Source organism: Mesitornis unicolor, unplaced genomic scaffold (assembly GCF_000695765.1).
Source record: "Mesitornis unicolor isolate BGI_N332 unplaced genomic scaffold, ASM69576v1 scaffold31222, whole genome shotgun sequence".
Classification (NCBI taxonomy): Eukaryota; Metazoa; Chordata; class Aves; order Mesitornithiformes; family Mesitornithidae; genus Mesitornis; species Mesitornis unicolor.
In genome coordinates this window covers 403-26,088 of record NW_010171757.1, presented here as the reverse complement: position 1 = coordinate 26,088, position 25,686 = coordinate 403, and the positions used below count along the sequence as shown (strand labels likewise).

General features: G+C 36.8%; 1 protein-coding gene across 4 annotated transcripts in view; it reads right to left on the bottom strand.

Annotated features, from left to right (window-relative positions):
- Positions 1-25,686, bottom strand: part of ETV1 (ets variant 1) — a 64,596-nt gene that overhangs the window by 38,532 nt on the left and 378 nt on the right. For 2 of the 4 annotated variants that reach the window (XM_010180140.1, XM_010180142.1), the window contains exons 1-2: positions 22,149-22,209; positions 12,798-12,851 (exon numbers count right to left, since the gene is read on the bottom strand). In XM_010180140.1, coding sequence (XP_010178442.1) covers positions 12,798-12,851; positions 22,149-22,209 — 115 coding nt within the window. Of the gene's footprint in view, positions 1-12,797; positions 12,852-22,148; positions 22,210-22,669; positions 22,718-24,476; positions 24,565-25,315; positions 25,450-25,686 lie in introns of those variants that run through there. The other 2 variants (XM_010180139.1, XM_010180141.1) reach the window with 2 other exon arrangements.

The following is a 25,686-nucleotide window of genomic DNA, read 5'->3' as shown; positions in this document are numbered from 1 at the left end:
TTCCATCAATTCAGTCTTTGCCTTGGCTTCAGATCAGATCCTTCCAGCTCCTACCAGCTCAATAGAAACAGCATGGGACCTCATTTTTTGGAAGCTAGCTCTGAATGATGAGCCCAAGCACCAGTTTTCAAAGCCAACTGGCAAGAATAGAATACGTGGGCAAGATGGATCTATTTGAGAACCTTCTTTAACAAAAAGAAAATACCAGCTTTGAAGTAATCTGTCACCTTCACTGGAAAATATGCAACTACAAATGCACTTTAATAACAGTTAGAACTCACTCTGCAAAATGAAGCAAATTGCTTATTTTCTCTTCCAGTCTAACGCTTGCAATACTGTGCATGTCAATTAATGGTCTATCTGAATACTGCATTGCACAAATGCTACATAATAGTATAGTCTTTAAAATCCTCAGGGGGTGGGGAAGGATGGGGAGGGTGAAGAATAAAATACAGACCAAAATTGTGAGATTTTGTCCTCAAAGTCTACATGGACTGTTTTCAGATGATACAGTATGAGAAGAAAAAAATACAGATTCTGAATGTGAGTTAGACAAAAGTAGCAAGCAGGTGAAGATGAACTGCACTGAAAGCTGGAATCCATTCCTGTTTACTCCAATAGAGTTTCAAGATGGAAAGTAACAACCATTTTCCTATAACTGATGTTGAGAAATTCTGGACCTTACAATCTTCAGCAATGCATCCATATTAACAAGCGCTGTTTGTTAAAATAACTTTCTCTTGCTTTGGAGTCAGAGGGGTTTTTTCTTCTTTTTTTTTTTTAAGCAAAAAGCATTACAGATTAATGACTAAAAGACTAAAAACAAGTACCGATGAAAATACATTTAAAATTCATTGAATCACTTGTTCATCTCTAAATTATGTTAATTCTATATATTCACCATAATTTTTCCCTATCTTTACTATGATCTGGCCTTGACATAAAGACTTTGAGAATAACAGGTGAGGCCAAAAAAAAAAAAAAGGTTGAAGTAGAGAATAGAGATGGGTTCACTGTACCTACAGCACATCGAAGTTGCATCACTACCCACAAACAGGTTTATATGAGGGCATTTGTGCACAGGGAAAAGTGACCAACTAAATCATCATTATCCTGCAGACATATGCCACTTCCCTGTGGCATAGCTTATCTGACTCCTAAAAATGATGCTCCTGCCCTTGTTCAGTGAGTCATTCTTCTACATGCTTCTTCACAAATGAAAGTAAATGTATTCTTTAACTGAAACATGCTCTTCTAAAGCTTGTGTGCTAAAAAACTAGAATTTTTTGCCAGTTTAGCTATTTCTGGGCAGCTAACCCAAGACACTTCTGCCACGATGGATGCAGCCTTCCCGAGAGGTGGAGCTGTTACCAGCCAGGGTGCAGGAGGGGGCACACTATTAGAGATTGTACCCATACAGCTTAATAATTGGCTCAATGGTAGAAATCTCCATTTTTAGGGCAAGGTATCCTTCATTTGCTCACCTGTGCAGTTGCAGTTTCTGAAATATTCATTAGAGTTACTGAGGGTACACCTGCAGCTTTCTGATGCTGGAAGTGCTGAAGGCACCACTGAGATAATTCAGCTATTTAAAAGGGCCACAGCAGCTCAAAATTGAAGTCTGTGAGTACGTTTAGTATAGCAAAAATAAAAAAGCCCACCCAAAAGGGTAAGCCACTTGGCTACAGAAGGGGTAGGGGGGAGCTTTCAGTAAGTATTAATAAAAGTTAACCTACTCCCTAAACCCAAAGATGGAGCAATTTCAAGGGAAACTTTTCAAGAGGCTGGTAGTAAACACCATGTTAGGACACTATAGGCTTTTTGGCCTAAATTGACACTATATTTGGGCAGCTGCTAACTCACTGAACTGCCACACAGTGTCTGTTAGAAGACTGTCTCTGCTTTTTCTGCCCCCAAGCAAAGGGCCAGTTTGACACGATTTTGGTTAGCTGCCCCTCTCTTCTCCTCCACCTCCAAAAGATTTCAGCTTCTAGTTACGAACTGCCTAGAAGGTATTTTCACGCAGTGGGAGCTGCAGTTACCAACAGTTTTTTCGCCTCCGAAAGGAGCAATCTCACCAAAAGGCTGTCACAGGCACTGTTTTATTCTGATTTATGTCCTCTTTCCTTTCCAGACAGTTACCTGTCTGGCTGTATGAGACTTGTAGTTGCAGGTGGTGGATGGAGGGGAAAGCGCTGCCAGAGGGGCTCTGCCTCCCAGCAAGCACCTCCAGGGCACACATTAACCTGCTGACAAATGCCACTGGATAGCTCTGAGAAGAATACAAGGAAATTTGCAGAACATTGGTGGGAGGGAGAAAGGCAGGATTAAGCTAGGAGGAGCAAACTGGCTTGCTTTGATGTCTGAGGAGAGTAGGTGAGGCAAGAGGAAGAGCTCTCCCCCTGCCCCCAGAATAAACAGAGGCTTAGGGCTCTCTGGAGGAGGAAGCAATAACCTAATAAAAATTAAACCAGCTGGGTCCTGTAGCAATTGATCTAAAACCCATGGATAGCATAAAATAATTGTAAGGGGAGAAAAAAAAAATCTGAATAACTTTTAATCACTCTATACTGGACCTGCAACCTCCAGGACCCCACAGAGAAAAAGGGTTTCTCTTCATCTGCATTAGCTTTCACTGTTAAAAATCCTGGGAGGAGATATGGGGCATTTGTTCCTACAGTTACTTATAACATATGTGGCTCCAAAGGCTCCCAGGCAGGGTGCAAGGAGAGCAGATCCACCTTTAGAGCTCCTGCTCAAGAGGAAGGTCTTAATGTAAAACTGAGCCTGGGAGAAAACTTAAATTGTATTCCTACCTGGGAATTATCGATAAAGTTAAAGGCAAAGAGAAGAGCTGGCCACTAAATCAGGGTCTGTGTGCTTTTCTGAGGACAGGATTTCCATTTGCAGCAATTTCCAAAATTTAATTTAAATTGTGAGAGGTAATGGCTAAGTACTACGTAATTTCCATTACTAAAATATCCAAGTGAGATAATACTGCAGTGTTTTACACACACACACACACACACATATATTTTCCACGTCAGGTAAATCTGCAGTTTGAGGGTTTCAGGTTTGGATTTTAATAGGTTTTTTAGAACCAGAATTATGAAGAAAACTTTGGAAATTATAACAAGTATTTGTACCACAGGTGAAAATAAGCTTCAAAATAAACCATTTTGTATTTTTATATTTGTTTTTTTTAAAGTATCATCAACTTGATAGTTAGGAAAGCATGTCCACAGCAGAAAACAAAGATTAACTGATTCTGCCTTGTTTCTCCTCTTACAGAAAAGTTTCAAGTTATGTCAATCTAGTTACTATTTTTTTCAGGTTTTTTTTCTGATGTATTCATGTAAAGACCTAATACCCAGCTATAGATGAGAAGGCTGCTGATCTTGTACTTGCAGCTGAACAAAATGTGAAAGAAACTGGATTTAATCTCTGGTTCTGCCATTTGTTGTTCATGAGCTAAATAACCAGTGTCAGAAGGCTGCTTCTAGTTTGAAGTCGATCAATCTTAGGAGTGTATCTTCAGACATTCATAACCAGTGTGCCAGTTTGCATCCCTACAAAAATAGGAATATCCTCATCATAAAAGACCATCATAATAAAAGATTATCCTTAAGGATAATCATGCCTGTCTGTCAGTTAGCTACTCAAGAATACACGAAAGCAAGAGAAGCCAATAAATAATGAAATGGATTACACAGTGAGCACTCTCTAGCATGAATTAAGCAACTAATTTAAAATATTATTTACAACTTGTTTTTATTTTAGCAACCTTCAATGATAGGCACTAAAAGGAACAAAACTGCATTTTGAGAAGATGATGTCTAATTTGATTTTGCCTTTAACAATAAAAATATGTATACATTCATAAAACAAGTAAACATAACTCAGGGTAGGTAATGGGATTTTTGTTTACTTCATTGGAAGAACATGACTGTCACCACTCTAAATACAAGTGTCCTTCATGCTTCTATGTTAAATTTTCACAAATGCTCACCAGTAAGGTAACTCTAAAAGATGTATTTTATAGTTCATTAAAGCAAGGCTAAAATCTAAATCTTTATTTCACTACCAAAAACCACTGCAAAAACTGCAGCCTTCACTGGAAAAGGTGCAGGCCATTGAAATAAGTCAACAATAAAATTCAGCTCACAAGTTTTATCACTGATTCAACAGGGGAACAAAGAAGCCATTGTCAGAAGTGGTTACGTCTGGGAACATAAAGTCAGGACTTATTTAAGTAGCCCGATATTCAAAGACTCTTAGCAAAGCACTCCTTCTGGAACCAGTGGAATTTTGACCACCTGCAACCAGGCTCTGGTTCTCAGCACAGATATTTAACAGCTTCTGCTGCTACTTAAAGCATTCATACTGCATAGAAGACTCTTAACTGAACGTACATTCCCGATACACACACTGCACGTTTTTTCTGAAGCTAGTTGTTCCAGAAGTTGTATGATTATTTTACACATGCATGCAATCAGTAAGACTGACAATTACATGGCATGCATATTTCCTATATGCATGTGTGCATATATATATATGTATAAACAGAATATGTATATACGCACACTGAGTACACTGTCTATATACACATACACTTGTATAAATCTAACTCCCCAATTGTAATCCCAAATGCTGGAAACTTTTGGTCATTACTCAATACTGACATTTTTCAAAGTATCTTTTGTCTCAATTCATGTTAGTGCTTTGGTCATGTGAAGTTTTATTTATGGATGGGTTATTAAGGAAACACTGTACTCGGTTTCAGCATGATGACAGAGTATTAAAAAAAAATTAAACTGTTTATCTTTTTTTGGTATACATTAGAAGCAGAAAGGAAACAACCTTTGAGCAAAGAGGATCAAATTAGCAAGACTGTGAATTTTTTTTGCACATGTAATTTTTCAACTGTCCTTTATGACGACTCATAATATATAAATTTAAAGACAAAAACCTGGCCAGTCAGGAACCTTCCTATTCAGTGACTGCAACACTTGGCAGTAAATGTCACTGCTAAAAAATATTTCACAGTAACTTACTGGCAACCACATTTGCTGAATAAGTTCATAAACAGCCAGGGGGAAAAAAAGACAACCAGAAATAAAGTTGCTAATGACTCACTCTTTTCTAACACACATAATCCTCAGTTTACAGAACAAATAGATACGTAAAAATAAAGATATCCTTCACCAAGACAGTTCACTTTCTTTATTCACCTCATCAAGGTCAAACTATAATCCAGAAATGGGTAAGAGTAATGTATCAAAGACAAGGAGAACATGAAGAATAAGTGAAAGGAAAAGAAAAGGATCCTTCTCAGGGAAAAGACTGGAGCACATCCCTTGAAAAAGTGATCTCTTTATTTTACACAGTCTCAAAGCTTATGGATTATCAAATCATTATTTAGGCTGCTCTTGAAATACAAAACGCACTTTGTAAAAACACTGTGTGGAAAGCAGTTTAAGGAAAACAACGGGCTTGTATCAAAATCATGAAGATCCTTCAATATGCCTTGTTCCATTTCTGTGTGAAAAATACAGCTGAAACAAATCTCTGCATACTTTGTTTAATACAACTGGAACTGAACAGATGCTCTAATACATATACATAGTCCTGATGAAATTAACTAAACAACTATCTATTTTAAAACAGAAATAACTGTAGTGTTAAGAAAATACTGCTGTGACTATGAGTTACAGTGTGAGGCTCGCCTGTATTTCCACAGATGGGATCTTCACAGAGTCCTTATGGGGAAGGGAGGAGGGGAAGGCTCTCTCAGAGAGGAAATGGAAGGTTTTTTCAAAACTAAAAATTTAACATTTTGAATAAAATATGTTTAGTGTTTTTGTTTTTATGTAAACAGACCTTAGGAAGTGATCTGACAGCCTTAAGAAATTACCATTTGAAAGAAAAGAGGTCTACAAGCTTCATCTTTGATCTATGAGACAGATTTATCACAGGACAGGATGACTGAAGTTTATTCATTAGCTGATAACCTCCACATGCAACCCAAGCCTTTAATCTGCAATAAAACAGCAAACGAGGACAGGGCTTTGAGGAAAGGAAACGAAGTCAGCTTGGCTGAGCACGGACATGCCAGTGGAAGGCCAGGGGGCAGACAGGGTGACAAAACCCCACAAGAAGAGCCCTGCCCAGCTGCTTGGGCTCCTCCATGCCCCAGAGAGCTGGAGGCCATCAGGCCCACAGCAGCCTGTGCACTTAAACCACACCTGCATAATGTAGCTGCTGTCTCTGCCTCGATGCCCAGAGGTACCTTTTTGTTAGCAATAAAATTCACATCATGGCATCCAGGGCACTCTGAAAGGAATAGGTTCCACTTTAAAAGTTTTGAAAATAAAAAGCTACATACTTGACAGGGTCTTGTCATTTGTTTTACAGCGCTATTGCCACCATTAGTGTTTACACAATCTGTGAGCCGCTACCACTACAACAACCCAGGAGAACTTAAAAGTCCTCGCACCTTCAAAGCTGGAAATATAGTATAAAAATACAAGCAGAAAGGCAAATAAACAGAAACCACTTATCAAAAATCAAAGTAAACCCACAAATTCTCTGTTATGAAGATCACAAGTTACAGGCATTACAGTCAACAGTCTGCCGTTTGGTAAAACCTTTTCAAGAATTAAATCCTGCAATTATGAAAAAGACCTTGACTGTGGCAGATTTAAATATTTCCCAAAATCGTGTAGAGGAAGGAGGAAAAAAATCCATATTAGCACAGGTTAATGCCTGGCAATGAACCACAAAATGAGCCCACAAAGTTCTCTGAAAGACACCAATTCCTAATCTCTTTTGAATGAGGAAAAAGAAAAAAAAGGAAAGTTAACAGCTGGTAACAATTTCAGTCCTGCTTTAAACAAAGGAAACAAGTGCTCAGGGACACAATGAAAGAAGTGAGGCTACCTAAGGCAACTATGAAGGGGAGATAAGGTGGTCAGCATCGACTCCTCAGTCTGACCTCTCCAGGTCTTACAACAGCATTTGGTTTGGACTCTCTTTGTAAAATGCTTTTGAGATCTCTAGATAAGTGATCATTAAGAAAGCTGTATATCTCACAGCAGAGTGATACATGCATTTCTGTACCTACTTCAAACCAAGAAACAAAGATGTTAAGCAATATGTCCAAGGTCATGCAAAGCTAAGGGCAGGAACGAGCCACGGTGCTCACAGCCCTTTAGAAAGAATCCACCACAGTCAGGCAAGCACTAAAATAAATAAGCAAATGTCTCTGTATTTGACAATGTCTGACCTATGAGAGGAAGTAGTTTCAAGGCAAGTATCAAGAAGCAACACAGCTGCAGCAGAAAGCCCTACCAGGGAATAGTCCAGCACCAAGAATTACTAGCACCTTAGCACCACCTTGTAGGATATTTTTCAGATTCCCTGCTGCAGTACCACATATACAGATCTACACACAAAGAAAAGGTGAGTACAGCCACACACCCTAAAAAAATTTTAAAAAGGCAAATTTATTAAAAAAAATCCTGAAAAGACGCAGGGCGTGTGCAACTTGCCACACACAGAAAAACAAAACACTACCAACTGCAGTTTCTAGGACACTGTGCACTACCAAGACAAGACTACCAGCTGCCTACGTAGTGAATCATCACGTTAAAAAATGTCATTTTTTTCATTTCACTACGTTTTTTTTTCCTAGAAGCTGCAAAATTTAACTATTCTCTATCATAAACAAAAACAAACCCAGTAAACAGATCCCGTTTTGACATCAGTGGGCCCATCAGAACTTCTATTATTCTGCTGTTTTCTACTTTTTCTTAATCGTGTGGGTTTTCTTCTCAAAAATACCTCAAAATAAGTGAAAATTAATATCTATCAATTGCTCACCAGCTCTTGCTAAACTAAAGCAAACAGGAAAAGCTCTTCTAGTTCTGAAATTTGCTTTTGAAATTTAGATCACAGAAAGAAAAAGAAAATAAAAGAGTATTTTCCACCTGATAGTGCAAAAAAAAAAACCAACATGATTTTGTATGCTGCAAACATGTAAATAAATATTAAAGCTTTTCCTCATTTAAACTGCATTTGGAATATCCTAAGCCATTAGTTAAAATGACAGAAGAATACAGCTACCTGAAGCTCTCTTTAACAGGCTTTTAAAGATTGCAAGCCAGAGCATCTAAAAAGCACATCCCTGAATAATTTAAGGCCTCTGGCATCTACATTGAAAAAGCTCCTTTACTAAACCTGGAGGAAAAAAAAAAGAGAGGTAAGAGAAAGAATAAAGGTCGTGAAAGATCAGCGACAAAATCACTACTAAAAAGTATTTTTCCTATCTTAAAGTTTAATCAGACATGGAGGAGCATGGATTTTACAGTCAGCCCTTCCCATTTACTGTCAACAGCTGTGGTCTAACATTAACATTTACCCCTTGGCAGTGTTAAGACTCTGATGGTCAGGGAAACAATACACGAACAAAATGAAAGAGAAGGAAGGAAACCGATCAAGAAGGTGAAGCACAGCACAAATCTTCCTTAGCAGAAATACAGTAACAAATAAAAAGCAAAAAGCTACAATTTATAATGAATTTCAAATGGGTAACCTACATTCTAGGGCAAAAGAAGAAAGACAAAACAACAAACAAACTCTGGAAGAACAGATCAATGTAAATACACATTATTTTATATATATATATATATAGAGAGAGAGAGAGAGAGAGAGAGAAAGAGATGATATTAAGGCACCAGGCAATCTGGTTTGGTGCAGGGTAATCCACATTTATAACCAATTGTACCAAGGTCGAATTAGTGTAATGTTGACAATACCAAGTTTTCTTTGCCAACTACATCCTTTAAACATCAGCAAATCCTACCTACTTCCTCTTGTGTCTGTCATAGAAACCATCCAAACAATAGGAGCAAGCAATCTTCACCTCAACAGCTATTGACTTCGAGCAAACTGAACACTTTATTCATTTTTACTGCTAGATTGGAACACCGTTGCCGTTCTACGGTACCTGAAAGCCTTGCCACTGATTACAACCAGTTCAGGAACTGGCTCCTCCTCAGTATATGAAAATGGACTTGAAACAATAGGAAGCCTTATCTAAGGAAGTTAACACAGGTCACCCTTCTCCACATGTGAATACTGACTTTATACAGATGGAAAAATGGCTTAACTACGTCTTACAAATTAGATAAGAATTTGGAAAAAGTGTCACATACAGAACAGATTTTAAAAAAACCAAATAAAAACCACCACCTTTCTGCAGAAACAGATTTTGCATTTTTGCTTTACAGAACTTTTCACAAAACTGCTAAAAGAAGAATGATTAGGAAATCACCTAAATATGTAGCAAACAGGTCGGTTGAAGTGTAGAAGCAGATTCAGAATGGGGCAAAAACAAACTGCCTAACACAGAATTTCCAAGTAAATGCCTGTAAAAGTGATTCCTCCCTCTTTTTGTGCAAGTTTTATTTCTGATGAGAATGAAAATGAAAGAGTAAGAAAATTACATTATTTAATATGCAATTGCTCTATTTTTCCAGTGTAATTGCAAGCTAAAAAAAACCCAAACTTTCTGACACATATTTTTCTCCCTTAGAACTCAAAAATTTCAGTTGTTGCAGAAAGCAGAAGGTTAAGAGAAACTAAACTACAATTTGTTTTTCAAATTTCATCCAAACAGGCTAGTTGTTATCTACTCTTCATTCTGCTCACTCTGAGCTAAGCTACAAAAATCTTCTTTGTGACAGGTATGCAAAGTTAAAAAAAAAATCCAATGAAAAGGTAATACAAAATGGAAAAGATGAGGCTTTGGATGCTGTGACAAAAAATAAAGGTTTGGAAGCGTAGACATTTCTAAGACTATTATGGTAGGAAGGACCTCCTTCCAGAAGACATAATGGATTAACAAAATAAATTCAACTTTAAACAGGTAAACTGAAGACTAAAGCATTAACAGCTTGACGTGCTGGATCCTCAGCTAGAAGAAATATGCATAATAAATAATATCACATGAAGTTATGCTAGCTGTTGATCTCACTCATAATATCTAAAGCCCACACCTAACTATAAATATACATATTATGTTTGCTTTCTGAAAACTGATTGAAGTTTAATAGCAACTCATAATTGAAATATTCATGGTCCCAAGCTAGCTTTGAAGTTAAATCCCTAAGTGGATAAAGTGGACTGTATATCTAATCTAAACTAAATGTTTCCCTTAGTTACTAATACCAGTGCAGTTTCACTAGTTAAAATCATTATTACAGGCACTTTAAGAGGCATTTAATGCTGCTCAGCGCTAGGACACAGCACATGTTCTTGGCAGTATCAGTTCCTCTGCTACCTTCCACATCTTTGCCTCAAGAGCTGACTAACTTGGTGATCCCTAGTCGAGAAAGTTTAAACCACAACTTTCCAGCACTACTGATAGTACAGTAACTACTGTTACTTAAGTGTTTCTTACAACTCTTCAGTATTACAGGTTTCAATTTAAGACCTCGTATCTACCTCAGTTTTAAAGCCTCAGTTCTCAAGCAATAAAGTCAGAAATAAAATGCCACTAATATTTGTGCCCTCTACCTGTGTACAGCTCCAAAAATGAAACTTGTGTAGTAAATTTAAATGACATGGTTGACCACAGTTTGGTTGCTCCTGAACTAGAAAGTGGCTGTGGCCTCCTTCACTGGTTTACACTTCTGTCCTTCACCATTTTTGACTCAGTTAAGTATACTGAACACTGAACCTATGAAAATCTGCCCATTCTCTCCCATGTCTAAGAAAAAAATAAAAATAGGGAAAAAAAAGCCAAGTGCTCCTTCCAGCCTGCAGTAACAGGGTAAGCACTGTACAGACTTATAGATTATATATAGTAAGTCATTATAATAGAGTTTGAAGGCAGGTTTGGATCCTAGAGAAAACAGGCTCAATTGTGCTACTTCTGCAGCAGTAATTTCCCCATGGCTTTGCTTATGTTGATCTCTGCTCCCGTTCCACAGAGCCCACAGCTACATACATTATATCCAAGTATATGTCTGAAACTCCATAACCTTTGCCAGAGTAACTCTCCAGGAAGCTCTCCTGACCTTTACTTAAGATAAAGAAACCAACTGAAATGAAGAAATAAATGTTCCTTTGACAGTACTGTGTAAGCTGTGGCTAAGGAACTTTGAAATACAACAGCATTAACAAAATAGCCATATTAGGAGAATTTCGTTATCACCAAAAGCAGTGACCAGCTTCAGTAGGGCTTTTCATTCACAGTTCACAAATTATTTTCCAAGAATCATTGACTTGCTGTGTAACGATCATTGTGGGTTAATAGAAGCCCTAACTGAACTTTGTACTCTTACACAAAGGATGTATGCATACATGACTGTATTTGGACACAGCTTCATATGTAGGATAACGTATCTGATTTTTAACTTACGGAATACCTTTGGCTTTCATATTATAATTTAATTTAAAAAAAAAAGTCTTTGAAGCCAGATGTCAAACAAAAACTCCAAAAAACAACAAACCTGTTACAAAGGGCAACTTTAAAAGTTTTAAAGTGACCATGATCGTTGGCTGGTGCATGCACAAGACTGGAGAGAAAACAAAAATAAATTGTTGCTGTGCAGGTATACTAGCTGAGTCCAGAGGTCAAAAACCTTTTTTTTTCTTTTTTTCCCCACAAAATGTAGTTGTCAATACTCTCAATAAAGTCTTCTTAAAACAGTTTCTAAGTAACTGGGAAAAATGTTTTAAACTACCCATAAGAAAACTCAACAAGTCTAAATTAGTGTTTTGGGTTAAAGACTATTTTAATGGAATTCTTTCTAATATCTCTAATTTTAATCCTAACATGAATGCTGTATTTAACAACTATCTGGTTTAGTGAACTGCGGTAATTCACTCTGATAGGATAAATTATTTAAGTTATTTAGCAAAACGAAAAAGCTACCATGCGCTCTGCTGCAATCAGCAGACACGGTTTCGAAGAGACCTCTGATGACGGAGACAAGCCTTGCTATGAGGGAGAAAGAATCAAAAAGAAATTCCAAGAAGTCTGTGACTTTCTCAGATAATGTTTCTCAAGCCATTTCTTTACTACACCTTTGCAACAACCCAAAACCACAGAACAGCAGGTACAGGGAAGGGGAGCCAGCATTTAAGAGAATGGTAGCACTTTATCAGGAAAAAGCAGAATTTGACAGGTACAGGCTAAAAAGGTAAGTTTGGGTCCATGTAAAGTAGCAAATAATGTAAAGCATCCAGCTTAACATAACTCCTGCTTCCTGCCATTAATTCAAAGGGAAATTTTCTTTATGCAACAAAATGCCACATGCTAAGATGACTACAAAATGCTTTAGCAGTGGCTTTATTTGATTAAGTGGAAAATTTTATTTATTTATTTATACACAAAACATACCAAGCAGCCCAATTTCTGCTCAGCATAGCTGCCTCCTGTGTCCCACAGTATCTGATCTGTACTAACTCAACACGCTGCTCTCCTCACTCTACAGACACAGAAACTCCCTCCAACTCCACAACGCGCATTTTTCCTTGCTTCCCTGGGGCTCGGGGGTGGGAATTACAGGAAAGGGTCCCCTGCTAAAGGTTATACCTTCATCCCAAGCAACTTTTGGCTGCACATCAAAACACCACTTGCTTTATCTATTCATTGCGCTGATGTCACCGACCACCAAGAGGAGCTATCACATGACCGCAGATGACACAATAAATAACAAATATAAAGACCCAAATATAGTTATACAGATATATATTTTTAAGAAAGTGATGATTCATACTATACTTACAACTTTCAGCCTGATAGTCTGGCACAAACTGCTCGTCATTGTCAGGTACCTGAGCTGAAGAAAGAAAAACAAAAACAAAAGACAAACAAACAAACAAGGAAAAAATTAAAAGAAGCCATTAAACCATAAATAAATACTCTTGTGCTTAATTCAAAGCACAGCCAAGATTAAAACTAGGATTTTTTATTTTCTCATTGTTGAGTATGAAAATCAGGCAAGCAAATCATTTTAATATCAGATAAACCTTGGGGTGAAGCTGTGCGGTGTGGTGCAGTGCGAGTCCAGAGCGGCCCCAGCAGAGAGCAATGGGGATGGGAGGATGTGAAGGCTGACGCTGGCACTGCTTCTGCCTCTCTCTGCACCAGCGTCTGGACCTACCATGCCACTGGTAAAACCCATCAGTGCTTATTTTCAAAGTATCTTCATGGAAAGTCTGCATAAAACCAAATTCCAGTGTTTAACACTTACTCATCTTTAACCCCAAACTACCGCACCTTCGGCTTACTTAAAAGCAATTCCAGTTTTTCACACCAGTCAGCCAACTCAGTAGGGGTTTTTTGTTATTATTTTAAATACCCATAAAGAACTATTTCACCAGACCACAGAATTCCTGGTTCAATGACAACATTTCAGGCAACAAAAAAAAAAAAGATTTACTTAAAGCAAGAGTGATTATTAACATCTATTCACCTTGTGTAAGATCATCTTTGCTTTTAGGAAACTTTCATCACAAACCTGAGCTATAAAATACAATCATTTCACGGTCTGCTGGTACATCATTTTGCATCCGTGGCACCACAGTTCCTTTTCACTGTATATCTAAGACATTAGCCATCTCTCATACCATGTTGTAAACTCATTTAAACCATTTAAGCTGAAATACCACAGCACGTATATTATAGGTGAAGACATTCGAGCAACCGTAGAACATGACGCTGAGAAGCGGCATCCTCGGAGCACGAGAGGTCTCTCCCTCCCGAGAGAGACCCAGTCTACCGGCTCTGAACTTTGTCATCTTGTCCTCTACATACACTAACTAGAAACAGCAGCAAAGCTCCATAAAATTTATCTGTTTGAAAATATTTCAGTTTACATAGTTCCTGTCTAAACACAAGCAAATAATTCATGTGATCTTAATTAAAAGTTAACATCTGCCATGATCTGGTTACCCAACAAAGTTTGAGAGGTAAATGCTGGTTATATAATCATTTACCAAAATGGTGGCTATGAAACCATTAAATACATTAAATTATAAAATATAACTTCACTGCCATTCAGAACACTTTCTAAGTTTAGGAAGCTTAAGTTCCCCTTTATATATGTGTAACTGCCACTAGTTTTAACCAAATTAGTTTGAATTAAAAATACATATGTAATTATAATTACTCACAATTATTTTGAATGTGCACTACAGTACACTTCATGGACTAGATCTCCACTCCTTACTCAGGAAATATTTCTAATGACTTAACTGAGAGGTTTTTTTTTCCTGGGCAAAGAGTTCAGAATCAAGTTTGTTATACAAAAAAATTATTTGCTCTTGTTTTTGAAACAAATGTTTAAAGTCCTACTGTTTTAATTGCAGTTAAAAATGACCTTGGGAAATCTGCAAATACAGGTTTGAAAAGAAGTATGAGTAAGATAAATACACAAAGTGTAATTAGCATTACTCTGAAAAAAGCATAGCTATTGTTGCTTTGTTGTTTGTTCTCTTTTAATAACCCATCCTTTCTAGAGAAACCAGTACCTCTGAGGACGTGTTAGTTCCTCAAAGTTAGAAGCTGTATAAAACACGTATTTTATCTAACCAAGTATTCCCAGTACTTTTGATGCATTAAATTTCTCTTTCCTCCATAGAAACCACAGGACTTTTACCAGAAATTAACTCGGGGACAATATGAGTCCAAATACAAACACTCTGCAATTTCTGACATTTCATGCAATTCACTGCATGCAAATGTTAGGCATTTTCCTTACAAAAATGCCAAATATTTGACTGTCCAATTATGAAATCAAGGTATTCTACTTAAAAATCCGTTCCTAAGCATTTCTTACATTTTCAATTGTTTTTGAAGGGTTTGTGAGTACATTCTGAGTTAAAGTAATTGTATCAAGTTATTTCTTGTTCACAGAAGACACATCCCACACATTTTTCTTAAGCCAGCTATCATTTTCAAATGCAGCAAGGAGGCCAGTACAACTAATTTTTTAGACACACATGTGCATCTTTCACATATACGTATATGTCTGTGTGTTAATTAATCCAGGATATCTGAAAAAGGCTAAAAGAAAACAAAACCTCCCTTGTTGAAATCAGGAGGCTACATTTAGCGATTGTAGTGCTGGGACATCAATTTTATGACTTTCTAGAGCACGCTGTGCACACCAGACTGTTTCACCGATGCTTTACTCTTATCAGTTTAACTTGATTTCCTCCAGAAAAAATCTGTTGTAGAAATGTATGTATATATCAGTAAATGAGGTCGGGTTTTTTCCCAGCCAAAGAGTAAGAAAAAATATAATACATGTGGTTGACTTGTCATGGAAAACCAGCACATTACTCTAGAGATACTGTCACTATCCCTGATTTGGTCTGGAAAAAAACAAGAAAAATAGACTTCATTCATGGATCCCCAAAATTTATGAAGGCATATTTAATAGAGATCAAGGCACATCACTTTATCAGTACTCTAGAAGTAGGTGACTACACTGTCAAAATGTATTTTAAATATAATATTGACATCACCTTAAAAGCCTCTGTAGGAAAAGGTATACGGCAAGTTAAGAAGTGTTTAAAACCCTGCCAAATATAAACAAAACAAATAACAACATCCAAAAAGTTCAACCCGGGAACATACATTTCCTACTGGAATCTAATTTCAGTAGCATCAGTACCGTAGAAACGAGTCCACAAGCCTATACAAAGAAATTAAAAGGACCCGCTAACTGCTGGAAATGAGAACTTAAATCATTCCTTTGTTTAATCCGGTATTATTTTTAAACTACCGGAACCGAAACTTGCACATGATCATACTGCAGAAATGCAAGCAATCATCATCAGCCCAATACACAGACTTTTTTCCACCAGTTTCTTGCTGTGAGAGGGCGAATCGTTGGGATAAATCACCCCGCTACTCAAAGGGAAAAGGGCTTTTGTACCTTGAGTTTGGATAATTACAGGCAGGCTTTGTAGCAAATTAAAGAGACAGGTAAAGAGACTTCAACCTGAATGTCTGAAAGGAAAATACAACTTGCAGCGTTGCAACTGTCTGCACGTTTATATACATGTGCCATACATTTCCTCTTTTCTTTATTCACAAATACTGCAATTCAGCAAGGCTGCCATAAAATCTTCACTGGTCTTCTGTTAACATACTCAACAGAAGACACAATGCATAAATCACAGAAACTTTTTTTTTTAACTTTGCCATTCAGAGGAAAATTGAAAAAGATATCTGAAATGATCATCTAACTGAATGGGAGTATTTCCCTGAGCTACTTAATTATGGAGGTTTGAGAAGGCAAGTATATTCCAAAAGACTAATAAAAGGTTTTGAAGGATATTAAGCACGTGACTTTTACTGCTAATAGGAGAGGCAGCTACATTAGTTCATTCCACATTCAGAGCCATCAAGTCTCAAACTCCTGAAGCAGACAACATCTGCAGCATAAGCTATCCAGCTCAGTCTAGATTATTACCAAAAGTTGTGTTTTTCTTCTGATTATAGCTATAATGTCTCAAGAGGATTTGGGAAGTGCACAGAAATGTTAATGATGATCTTGAGGATGTTATCAATTTAGATTTTACTGTTTCTCTACCTACTGAGTTAAAATCAGTTTGCCAAAAGCAAACATTCACAGCACAAAAAATACTTAATACTTGTTTGTAGTTTTTAGAGCTTTAAAAAGCTTTTGAAAAGCTGAATTGACAGCTCATTTTGAAATGGGAATGCAATTTGGAAAAAGACCAAAAAAAAGTTTAAGACTAGGGTCTGTTAGCTTGCTTTCACTGCAAGTAAATAAAAATTAAAAGTCCCCGTTAACAAGCATCCAGGACAGAAGGAGTTAATATTTAATTAAAACCAGCTCTATCCACTGTAACAATGACCTGGAGCCAAACAAGGCAGAAGATGTATGAGTCATTCTTTCTGCCAGTGAATGAGACAGCTGATCTCCCCAGCAATTCCTCAAGACAAGCAGTCAGAACTGGAGTTCTGCCTCCATTCACAAAAACACAGTCCAGCATGAACCATGTGGCCCCAACCACAAGCTTTTCATGTCACACCCTTCCAGAAAGCTACAGCAAAGTAAACTTGAACTTTAGGCATAAACACACTGATTTCACTGCTTTGTCTCAAGATGCAGCACAGACCTGCTGAGGAACGCATTTAATAAATGAAAAGTTAAACGAACTATAAAAGGCTTAAATTTAACTCCTCCCCGTCACAAACTGCTTCCAAATACTCAGCTGCACTCCAGGGAAAGGTGTTCCTGTTAAAAAGCAGAAACTTTCCAGAAAAACAAGAAGCTGCAAACCTTCTCGCTTCACTTAAAACTTTATTTTGGGTAGCAGAACACTTCCTCTGCGGTACTGTGTTCTCTGACCTCACACTTCACTTTTAGAGCTAAGAGCAATTTGTTTTAAAATATCCATGATTTATTTGAAATGGCAAAAGAAATCGCAATTGACAGGGAATTATATATATCAACTGCAGTATTTTGGCTTCAGCTAAAATAAGACTTCAGTCCTCAATGGTAATGAGTCTATTGAGTTTTCTTTGATTTATTGTCACTTCTGAATATCTGAAAGATTGTATAAATTTTAAGTATTCCTGAAAGAGCTAGGGGGAGGGGTGTGTTTTGGTGGTTGCTTTTTTGTTGTTTGTTTGGGGTTTTTTTTTCCCAACGGGAACAACTGTTTCTAACAAAGGAGCATTCAGAAGGCAACAAACAGTAACAAATTTCAAGATGGTAAAAAATATTATTTCCCATAAGCACCGGATCTGCTGTCAAAACAAGCCAAAACCCTTCTTACATAAAGTGAGATGCTCTGACTAATAAACTTAAATGCAGTTCAAAACTAGCTCCAGATCTTGAAATTCTTCCTTATGTGAATAATCCCTAGGAATACGAAGATGGGGTTGTAGAATCAGCTCTTCATTTGCTGCTATACTAAAAATGACGAAAAAGTTAGCTGAAAAGGAACACTGACATTTAACATTTCACTACATCCCTCGTGGTTCACAAACCTCACTATGCCTTTGAAAATTATTGAGTCAAAAGCATCTACTTTTCCAGCAAACAAGAAAAACACTTAAAAGTGAATTACTACACAGACTTTCAGACTTGCGGATTTCTGGTGGGTTGATTTCTTTTTAAAAGAGCACACACCACCACCACCATTTTACCTAATCTAACTTTTCTCCTCTTCTTGTGCACAAGTATTTAGGATCAAGGGCTACTGAGTATTTGAAAGCCAAATCTGTCAGATTGCTAGAATAAAAAAAAAATAAAGCCAACTACTCTCTGTATTACAAATTTCAAAATGAATATCTTTTCACTGCTTTTTAGAGTATCTGTGCCCATCAGATAGATTTCAGCCACAGAGGCATTAAATTACCATTTCTTGACTATTTCTGCTCCTATAAAAATGTGGCTACTTCTTGAATATGGCTACATAGCATTTGCCTTACACTGGGTAAATTTTACAACTTTTTGGCAGAAGAAAGCTAGTTAGCCAGAGCAAGCTGCTACAGATCTTCACTAATTTAAATGAAGTCACTTTACCTAGACTAATATTTGAAGATTTACTACTTTCTTTAATTAAAAATAATCCTTTGAGAACTAGCAACTACTCATTTTCATACCTCCTCATTTAAGAAATAAAAGTAGGAGTCAACACCAGCTTAGACATCACCACAGCACTGGTACGTCCTTCGTGATAGGAGAACAGAGGGCAGAAATTTACTTCCTGAAGTTCATCTCAAATTTGGGTATTAATTATTTGAGAGAAAACTTACTTTCAGATACCAAGAACTGGCTTTTAAATACTGGTACGTTGTAGTAGCCATCTACTCAACTAAGCTGCAGCAGAGGCATGCACCCGTTACCTGTAGCTATTATTTCAAACCACTTGCTGCTCAATTACATATTTTTGTATTTTTTTCAAAAAATGACCCAAAGAATATTGTATTTTACTTTTCAGTTTATTACTATCTGAGAAGCGTATTATTTATTGCTCTCAGAAGCAGAATTAGTGCATAAATTCATTACTTATCTTTGCTTGGGATGCCTTTTATGTATCTTCAACAAGCACTAGGAGAAACTAGTACCTGAAAGAGTAATTTTAAGCAAAAATCTGGTTTTTTATTAAACTATTATTCCCCCAAAATCAAATGCTTTCACAATGGAAAGGAGACTTTCACTCACTAAGAAGTTGTTCTCTCTCTTCTTTTTATTTCAGAATAAGAAGTAACAGCTACCATGATAACATTAGATTAATATTTAAGTAATTTTTTTCAAGTCACCGAACAATTGCTATCTGCCAAAACCAATCTGATTCCAAATATACAGAATCAATAAAGTAATTTTATAATATTATCATGACAAAATGTAGCCATCAAGTTATTTAAATATAAAACAAAAGATAATATCTGAATAATATTTGCCTTGGTTAGCAATAGGCAATTTTAACTATTTCCTTTCAAGTTTGAAGGTTGAAACAATTATTAAAGGCTTCTCACTTTCAATTTCTGGCATCAGGAAACAGTTGTCATCTATCTTGTGTCCCGCGTAACAGTTGACATAAGGGAACCTTATTCAGAGTAAATTTTACATCAAAATAATTTGGATTCTTTCCTACAAATTTAAGAACACACAGAATAAGAAGCAAAACTAATTACCATAAAAATCCAGTATGCAGCTAGTGGAATGCATTTTTAAGTTTTCTCTAAGTAGTATTCAGCTTGTTAATTACAGAGTAGTAAAATATTAAAGAGGTTACTGAATTGTTTACATTTTGGATTAATTCTTTAATACAGGTGACTCTCCCACCATTTTTAATCAGAAAAGAATAGATTTCTTTGTGTTTAGTTGTTTACCACCAACTTGGCACAGGTGACACCAACTGCAAAAATCTCCAGGCTAAAATATGTGATGTAGTAAGGATAGCTTCAGGACAGGCAAAACATAAAATCCACAAGCATTTTTTGTGTGCTATAAAATGCAACTCACTTTCTTCTCCTAACTAGTAAGTAGATTTTTGACCTGGTTACTCCCCACTGGGGATCTGAACTCGTGGGAGAAACCTGGTCAGCTGCCACTGCTTTTCTTAAAAAGGGTCAAGATGTTTTAAAATTTCATGGTCATTTCCCTGGCTCCAGAGCATTATGAAAAGAAATATGTAAACATTACTGATGCTGCCAAATTGGCAGACTTCTAGCCTATGAAGGTCCAGAAGAACATAAATGGACACATCTAGCAATGGGTAAACAAGTCTGATTTCAAAATCTGTTTCCTGGATAAGCTCAATCATGTAGACATTTGAGCAGAGCTACAACACCCGCAAACACTAGTATATTATAAAGACTATCAAAAGTTATTTAAGGTGGAGTTTTTTTATAAAACTTGGGGTCAAGTTAATAGCTCAATATTTGATTTTCTCATCTTGACTTTTTATTTCAGTTTTAGTTTACCCTTTGGAAAAGCTGTGCAAAGTTTGTGTTTTATGGAACAGCTGAACCATGGCATGGCCTGAAAACACGGATTTCCTAAAGTATTACTAGAACACCAAAAAATCTGCAATATTTATTTGTAATATGCTGTGGAAAATATAGCTTTATTATACTCTGCTACACAGAGGCAACGTTTTTTTCATGTTTAAATACTTACCAGATGATGCTATCTGCTTTTACAAAGGTTCCTCAACCTAGCTGACACAGGATTAGGCACCTTTCTCTCTCAAAACCTATCTACACTTATTAAGTGAAACAGACTGAGTTAAAGAGAGTGAAAAAAAAAAAGGCTTTGAAACAATTCATTCTAGTCTAAAATAAGCTGTGGCCCCAGAATAAAAATTGCCATTACAGTCATTTATGTAGGTAGGGAAATTATTAAATCAGTTTTAGACTCCATATTATTTTTCAAACTTTATTATCTGCTCATGCATTATGAATCTATCTGTATTTTTCTGACTTATGATCAAAGAAATTTAACGATTTTCAGAAACAAAAACATCCATGCAGTTGAAAAATCAAATTAAAAGTTCTCTTCTCCATCAAAAAATAGTATCTTTTGAATAGTATTTTAACATACTTCTGGCTTGTTAGAATGAATGATACGAAATAAAGAGAACCTTAGGAAAATTACCACAGGGAGACAGTTACTGTTGTAGCTGATCATTATACTACAAAAAATCAGGATATCCTGTTTTCACTGATTAGGAAAGAACCATATTAATTCATAAAAATATATCCTCTGATCCATTAATTTAAAGAGGACATTTTGATTATATACAGAATAACCACATGCTAAAAATGCTGCTAGAAGAATAAAAATGTCAGCAAAATAAATAATACTTCATAACTTACTTACAGGTTAAGAACTTGACTAATCATATATAAAGCTGTTAAAACAAAATCAGTATGTCTGCAAGTAGTCATCAGCAATATTTCCCTCTTTCTATGAAAACCAGCAGCAAGCAGTTTACCCCAACATTCCTCCTTTCCCCAAAAAAGCATATCATCTATTCTATAAACAACTGTGCATAGCCCAGTACCTGACAAAAATTAAACATGTGAATACTCACATTCATTTAAATGAGAATAAATTTGGAGAGATTATGTTAACTTGCATCAAAATCATGCTTATTTCAGATGTAAAGTTTACTTAAAAATTTCAACCAGAAATATTAATAGACAGTGAGTAATAATCTTTAATCTTGAAATAAACTGTATTGTAAATAGCAAAGAAAAAAATCAGAAAATATTGCTGAAGAGAACAAATACACTCCAACAAGCAGAAAGCTACCTTGCATTTTGTTAAAGTTCTCTTAATGCAGCAGCTCATTTTTTGTTACTGTTAAATGAATCTCTCAACAGCTACTCTAAATTCAGATTTCTACATCATTGTTCTTAAACCTTCTCTCTTCAGTAGAATGTGCTCTGCAAGATTACTTTAAATACTTAAAAGCACAAGCAGGTGTAAAACAAACCGATGCCAGTTTTCTAATTACCCGGTATACAGTCTCACAACTACAAATATGCAGACAAAAATAACATGCAAAATATGTAAACGTTTCTTAAAAAAAAAAAAGAGAGAGAAAGAAATAGCACTTAAGTATTCCATACACACCTAGTGTTCTGTGTTGCGAACAAGGTGGAAAGAAGACACTTGCACTTAAATCTTGAAGCATCCCGTCCCGATGAACCCAGAGAAACTAATTTCTGCCATCAGAAAAGTACTCCACCAGAACACCAAATAATTATATGTGCTGCTCTAAAGGAAACAGCAAGCCCAGTTCTGGCTGTATGTAGTCTCTCGAGGTACAATAATATAAACCTGATCAATTGCAATTAAAATCTGAACACAGGCTTAGAACTTGAAGTCTTGGTGCATTAGTTCTTGCCAAAAGCAGATGTGATTGTGAGCTGGAAGCAATTTCTCCTGGTAATTTGTGATGACACTGGGTAGAGCAGCCCCAGAGTCCCCAAAGACAAACTCATCAGAGGCTCTAATGTATGCATGACACATGAGGTGGCTCTTTTAGAGCTCAATTAATTGGGCTGAACATTAAGACAGCAAGTTCAGGACTTTCCCCCCCCCCCCCTCCAGAGTTGTTTTTCCTCTTTTTTACAAGCAGTTTTTTCCCTTACCTTCTGCAAGCCATGTCTCCTGTAATTGGCTCAGATCTTGAAAGAGTTCTGCAAAAAGATGAAGACAGGGATAAAAGACTCACACCTTTAATATCTTCATGAGATTAAAATATGTTCAGAAATACATTTTTCCTGAAGAACAGCATAAGTAAATTCTATTTTGGCAGTGAAACCTACAGACAAAGTAGGTATTTTCGAGTTGCAGTTAATCATTTTTCTACACCTATTAATAAAAAAGAACTACTGCCTTGTACTATTTTATCAGCTTTTGAAATCACAACCAGAATCTCCACTAAGCTCTATAGTACAAAAGGCTCATTCAGCAATACACAGAAAAGTTAAAAACTGCATTTCTTACAGGTGAACTATTTCTCCTTATACAATTCGGGCCTCCTCCTATAGTATCTGCCCCAGATAAAGCTCTCTCAGACTTCAGTGGGAGTTCTGCCTGAGCAACAACTGAGTATTTTTATTAGTAACATCATAACTATTGCATAAAAATTCTGAAGCAAAGACCTGGGATTCTGCAATAGCAAACAGAAATGGGAAATCTTTTGTACTCCCCCTTATGTTTTAGTTTTTATGACAAGAGAATCATCACTATTTCCTCTATGCTGTACTCACTGTACGTCTTTAAAGTGAAACCACTTGAGTGCCCTGTGTTTTGCAGCAGCTTACCTTTTTTTACAATTTACTGAAATCAACTGCTTATAATGGGCATAAACCAGAGCAGCATTTGGCTTACTTGTAAAGCTCAGAAACTCAGTTATGAAAATTCTGTTCACTAAGACTAAGAAGGATATCTGAACTGACAAATGGTTTAATTTTAATTTACTGTATTTTTGAAAGGGACTTCCTCTTCTATGCATGCTGACAGATAACTATTCACATGCACTTAAATGACACATGCTATTCATCTATCCTACATAAAATATACCTCATGTCCATGTTGGGAAATCATTTAACTGAAAATCAGGAAGTTGTTTTCCTTTCCATCTACCCTAGAATAAACTTTTTCCAAGCAAGTAAGTAGGATTTTGAAAAGTGTATCAATGTGTCCTCATCCTGATAAGATTTATATAAGACTAAGTTGTAGGCCCATATACACCTTCACATATGTCTTAGGCACTTACAGGGGTGTAGGCACAGCATCTATACTGACCTTGTAACCTGAAGTGTTAACTGCTATTGCTAGACTACAGTTCTCAAGCTACAATTGTGTGAGGGGGTACTGATGCGACTAAGGTACAAATATTTGGTCCTCCAAAACTTTGCCCACTCTAGGCTTCCTTAACTGAATTTCCCAGGATTTTTAATCCTACCAGTGTTACACAGCAATTGAAACAGGCTACCAAACACCAGGAGCCTAACTAGTAGCTCTGCAGTACAGCCAGAGCAAAAACCAAGTCTCCACACTGGCATTCTCGCTCCTGCTCTGTGAAAAGGATGTTAAAAGATGGGAGGAATGAGGAAAGCCCTGAATCTCAGGAGGCCTGAAGATGAAAAAGCCAGGTGCCGTGATTTATATCAGATGCTGCAAAGGCTTGGCCTCAGTGCATGACATCCATGTGCCACATGTGCAGCAGTACCTAAAATGCACCAGGGTAAGTCAAGGGAAGAACGTAAACTCTTATCAGTTCGTTGGCTTTGCCAGTTTGTTTTGCAGTAGTAAATGCAGTTTTCTCGTGTTGTTTATTCAGATTGATCTAGATATATTTATCTCCAAAATAAATAAATAAAGAGCTCTCAAAAAGCTTCTTTGCATTAGCAAGTAAGGGAGGGGGGGCAGGGGGGAACAAGCCCTCACCTTCCGAATCATGAGCCAGGTCTCTGTTAATGAATTTTCTTTTCCTGACATTTGTCGGTCTCTCATTACAGTTTCTCCCACGCGGATTCTATAAACAGGAAAGATCAGTTACTTTAGAAATCTGAGAATTTTTTTTTATTTAATCAAGAATACTCAAAGCCAGCATGAATACATTTTACATTTTCAAACAGGGAAATGAACATCTTGCAGCCTCCAATTTCTAGCAAAAGAAACTGCTGAGCACCTAATCCAAAAGAGTCCTGTGTCTATATGCAATACCTTTCTATCTATGTAGACATCTACTTGTACAGATACATACATGTGTTCAAGCAGCAACACAATACCAACCATGTATTTTTAGCATCTAAAGTACACAAACCTACACAATAGCACATGAATCCCCTCTGTATAAGCTACACAGGACAATATAGATATGAGATTATAACAGACTGCTTTGTTTCCCTGTGTTACTTATAACATTGTTTGTAAAGTCCTGAAACAAAAAAAAAGGGAAAAAAATGTTAACATTCGCCTCAACTTCATTCTTCTAAGTGTTGCAGGCAAACGCAGCCAGAAACTTTGAATGCAGCTGCTGCTGCTCTTGCCTCTTTCATCCGCTAATCATGTGCATGATTTTTTAATCATCCCATCACCGTCTTTAAAAGAACACGATGCTTTATTGAAATAACTAAGAAGACAGGCTCATCTTGCAGGCAAAGCTCTCAGATGAAGAGTCGTCCCTACAGCGGTAACAAAGCAGATACTCTGACCGCAAAACTCCCCCACAGAAATAAGTCGGAGTCAAGTTTATAAACACCAACTTTGAACTGATCACTCACATTGGTGACCATGTAAGGCACTTGCTGGTCATAAAATCCATCCATTCTGCTGCTCTTCCACAAGTCTTAGCTGAGTGTTTTATTTACTGGGCATTTGATCTGGAGATTTCCTCGGGATCTGGACTCCAATCAGCCTAGAGGGGAATACAAGATGGCTTTTAGATTAAAAAAAAAAAATCATGAATGAACTGCTTGCATTTGCATAGCTAATTAACCTCAAAGAGTCCCATTCATAAAAACAACCCTCCCTTCTCTGCCTTCACCTGGGTTACACACTTCTGCCAGGAAAACACGGAACAAAAGCACTTCGAGGCAGCAGCAGAGAGCAAGGCGAGAGACAGGGTTTTATTTACCCCCCCCGCCGTAGCCCC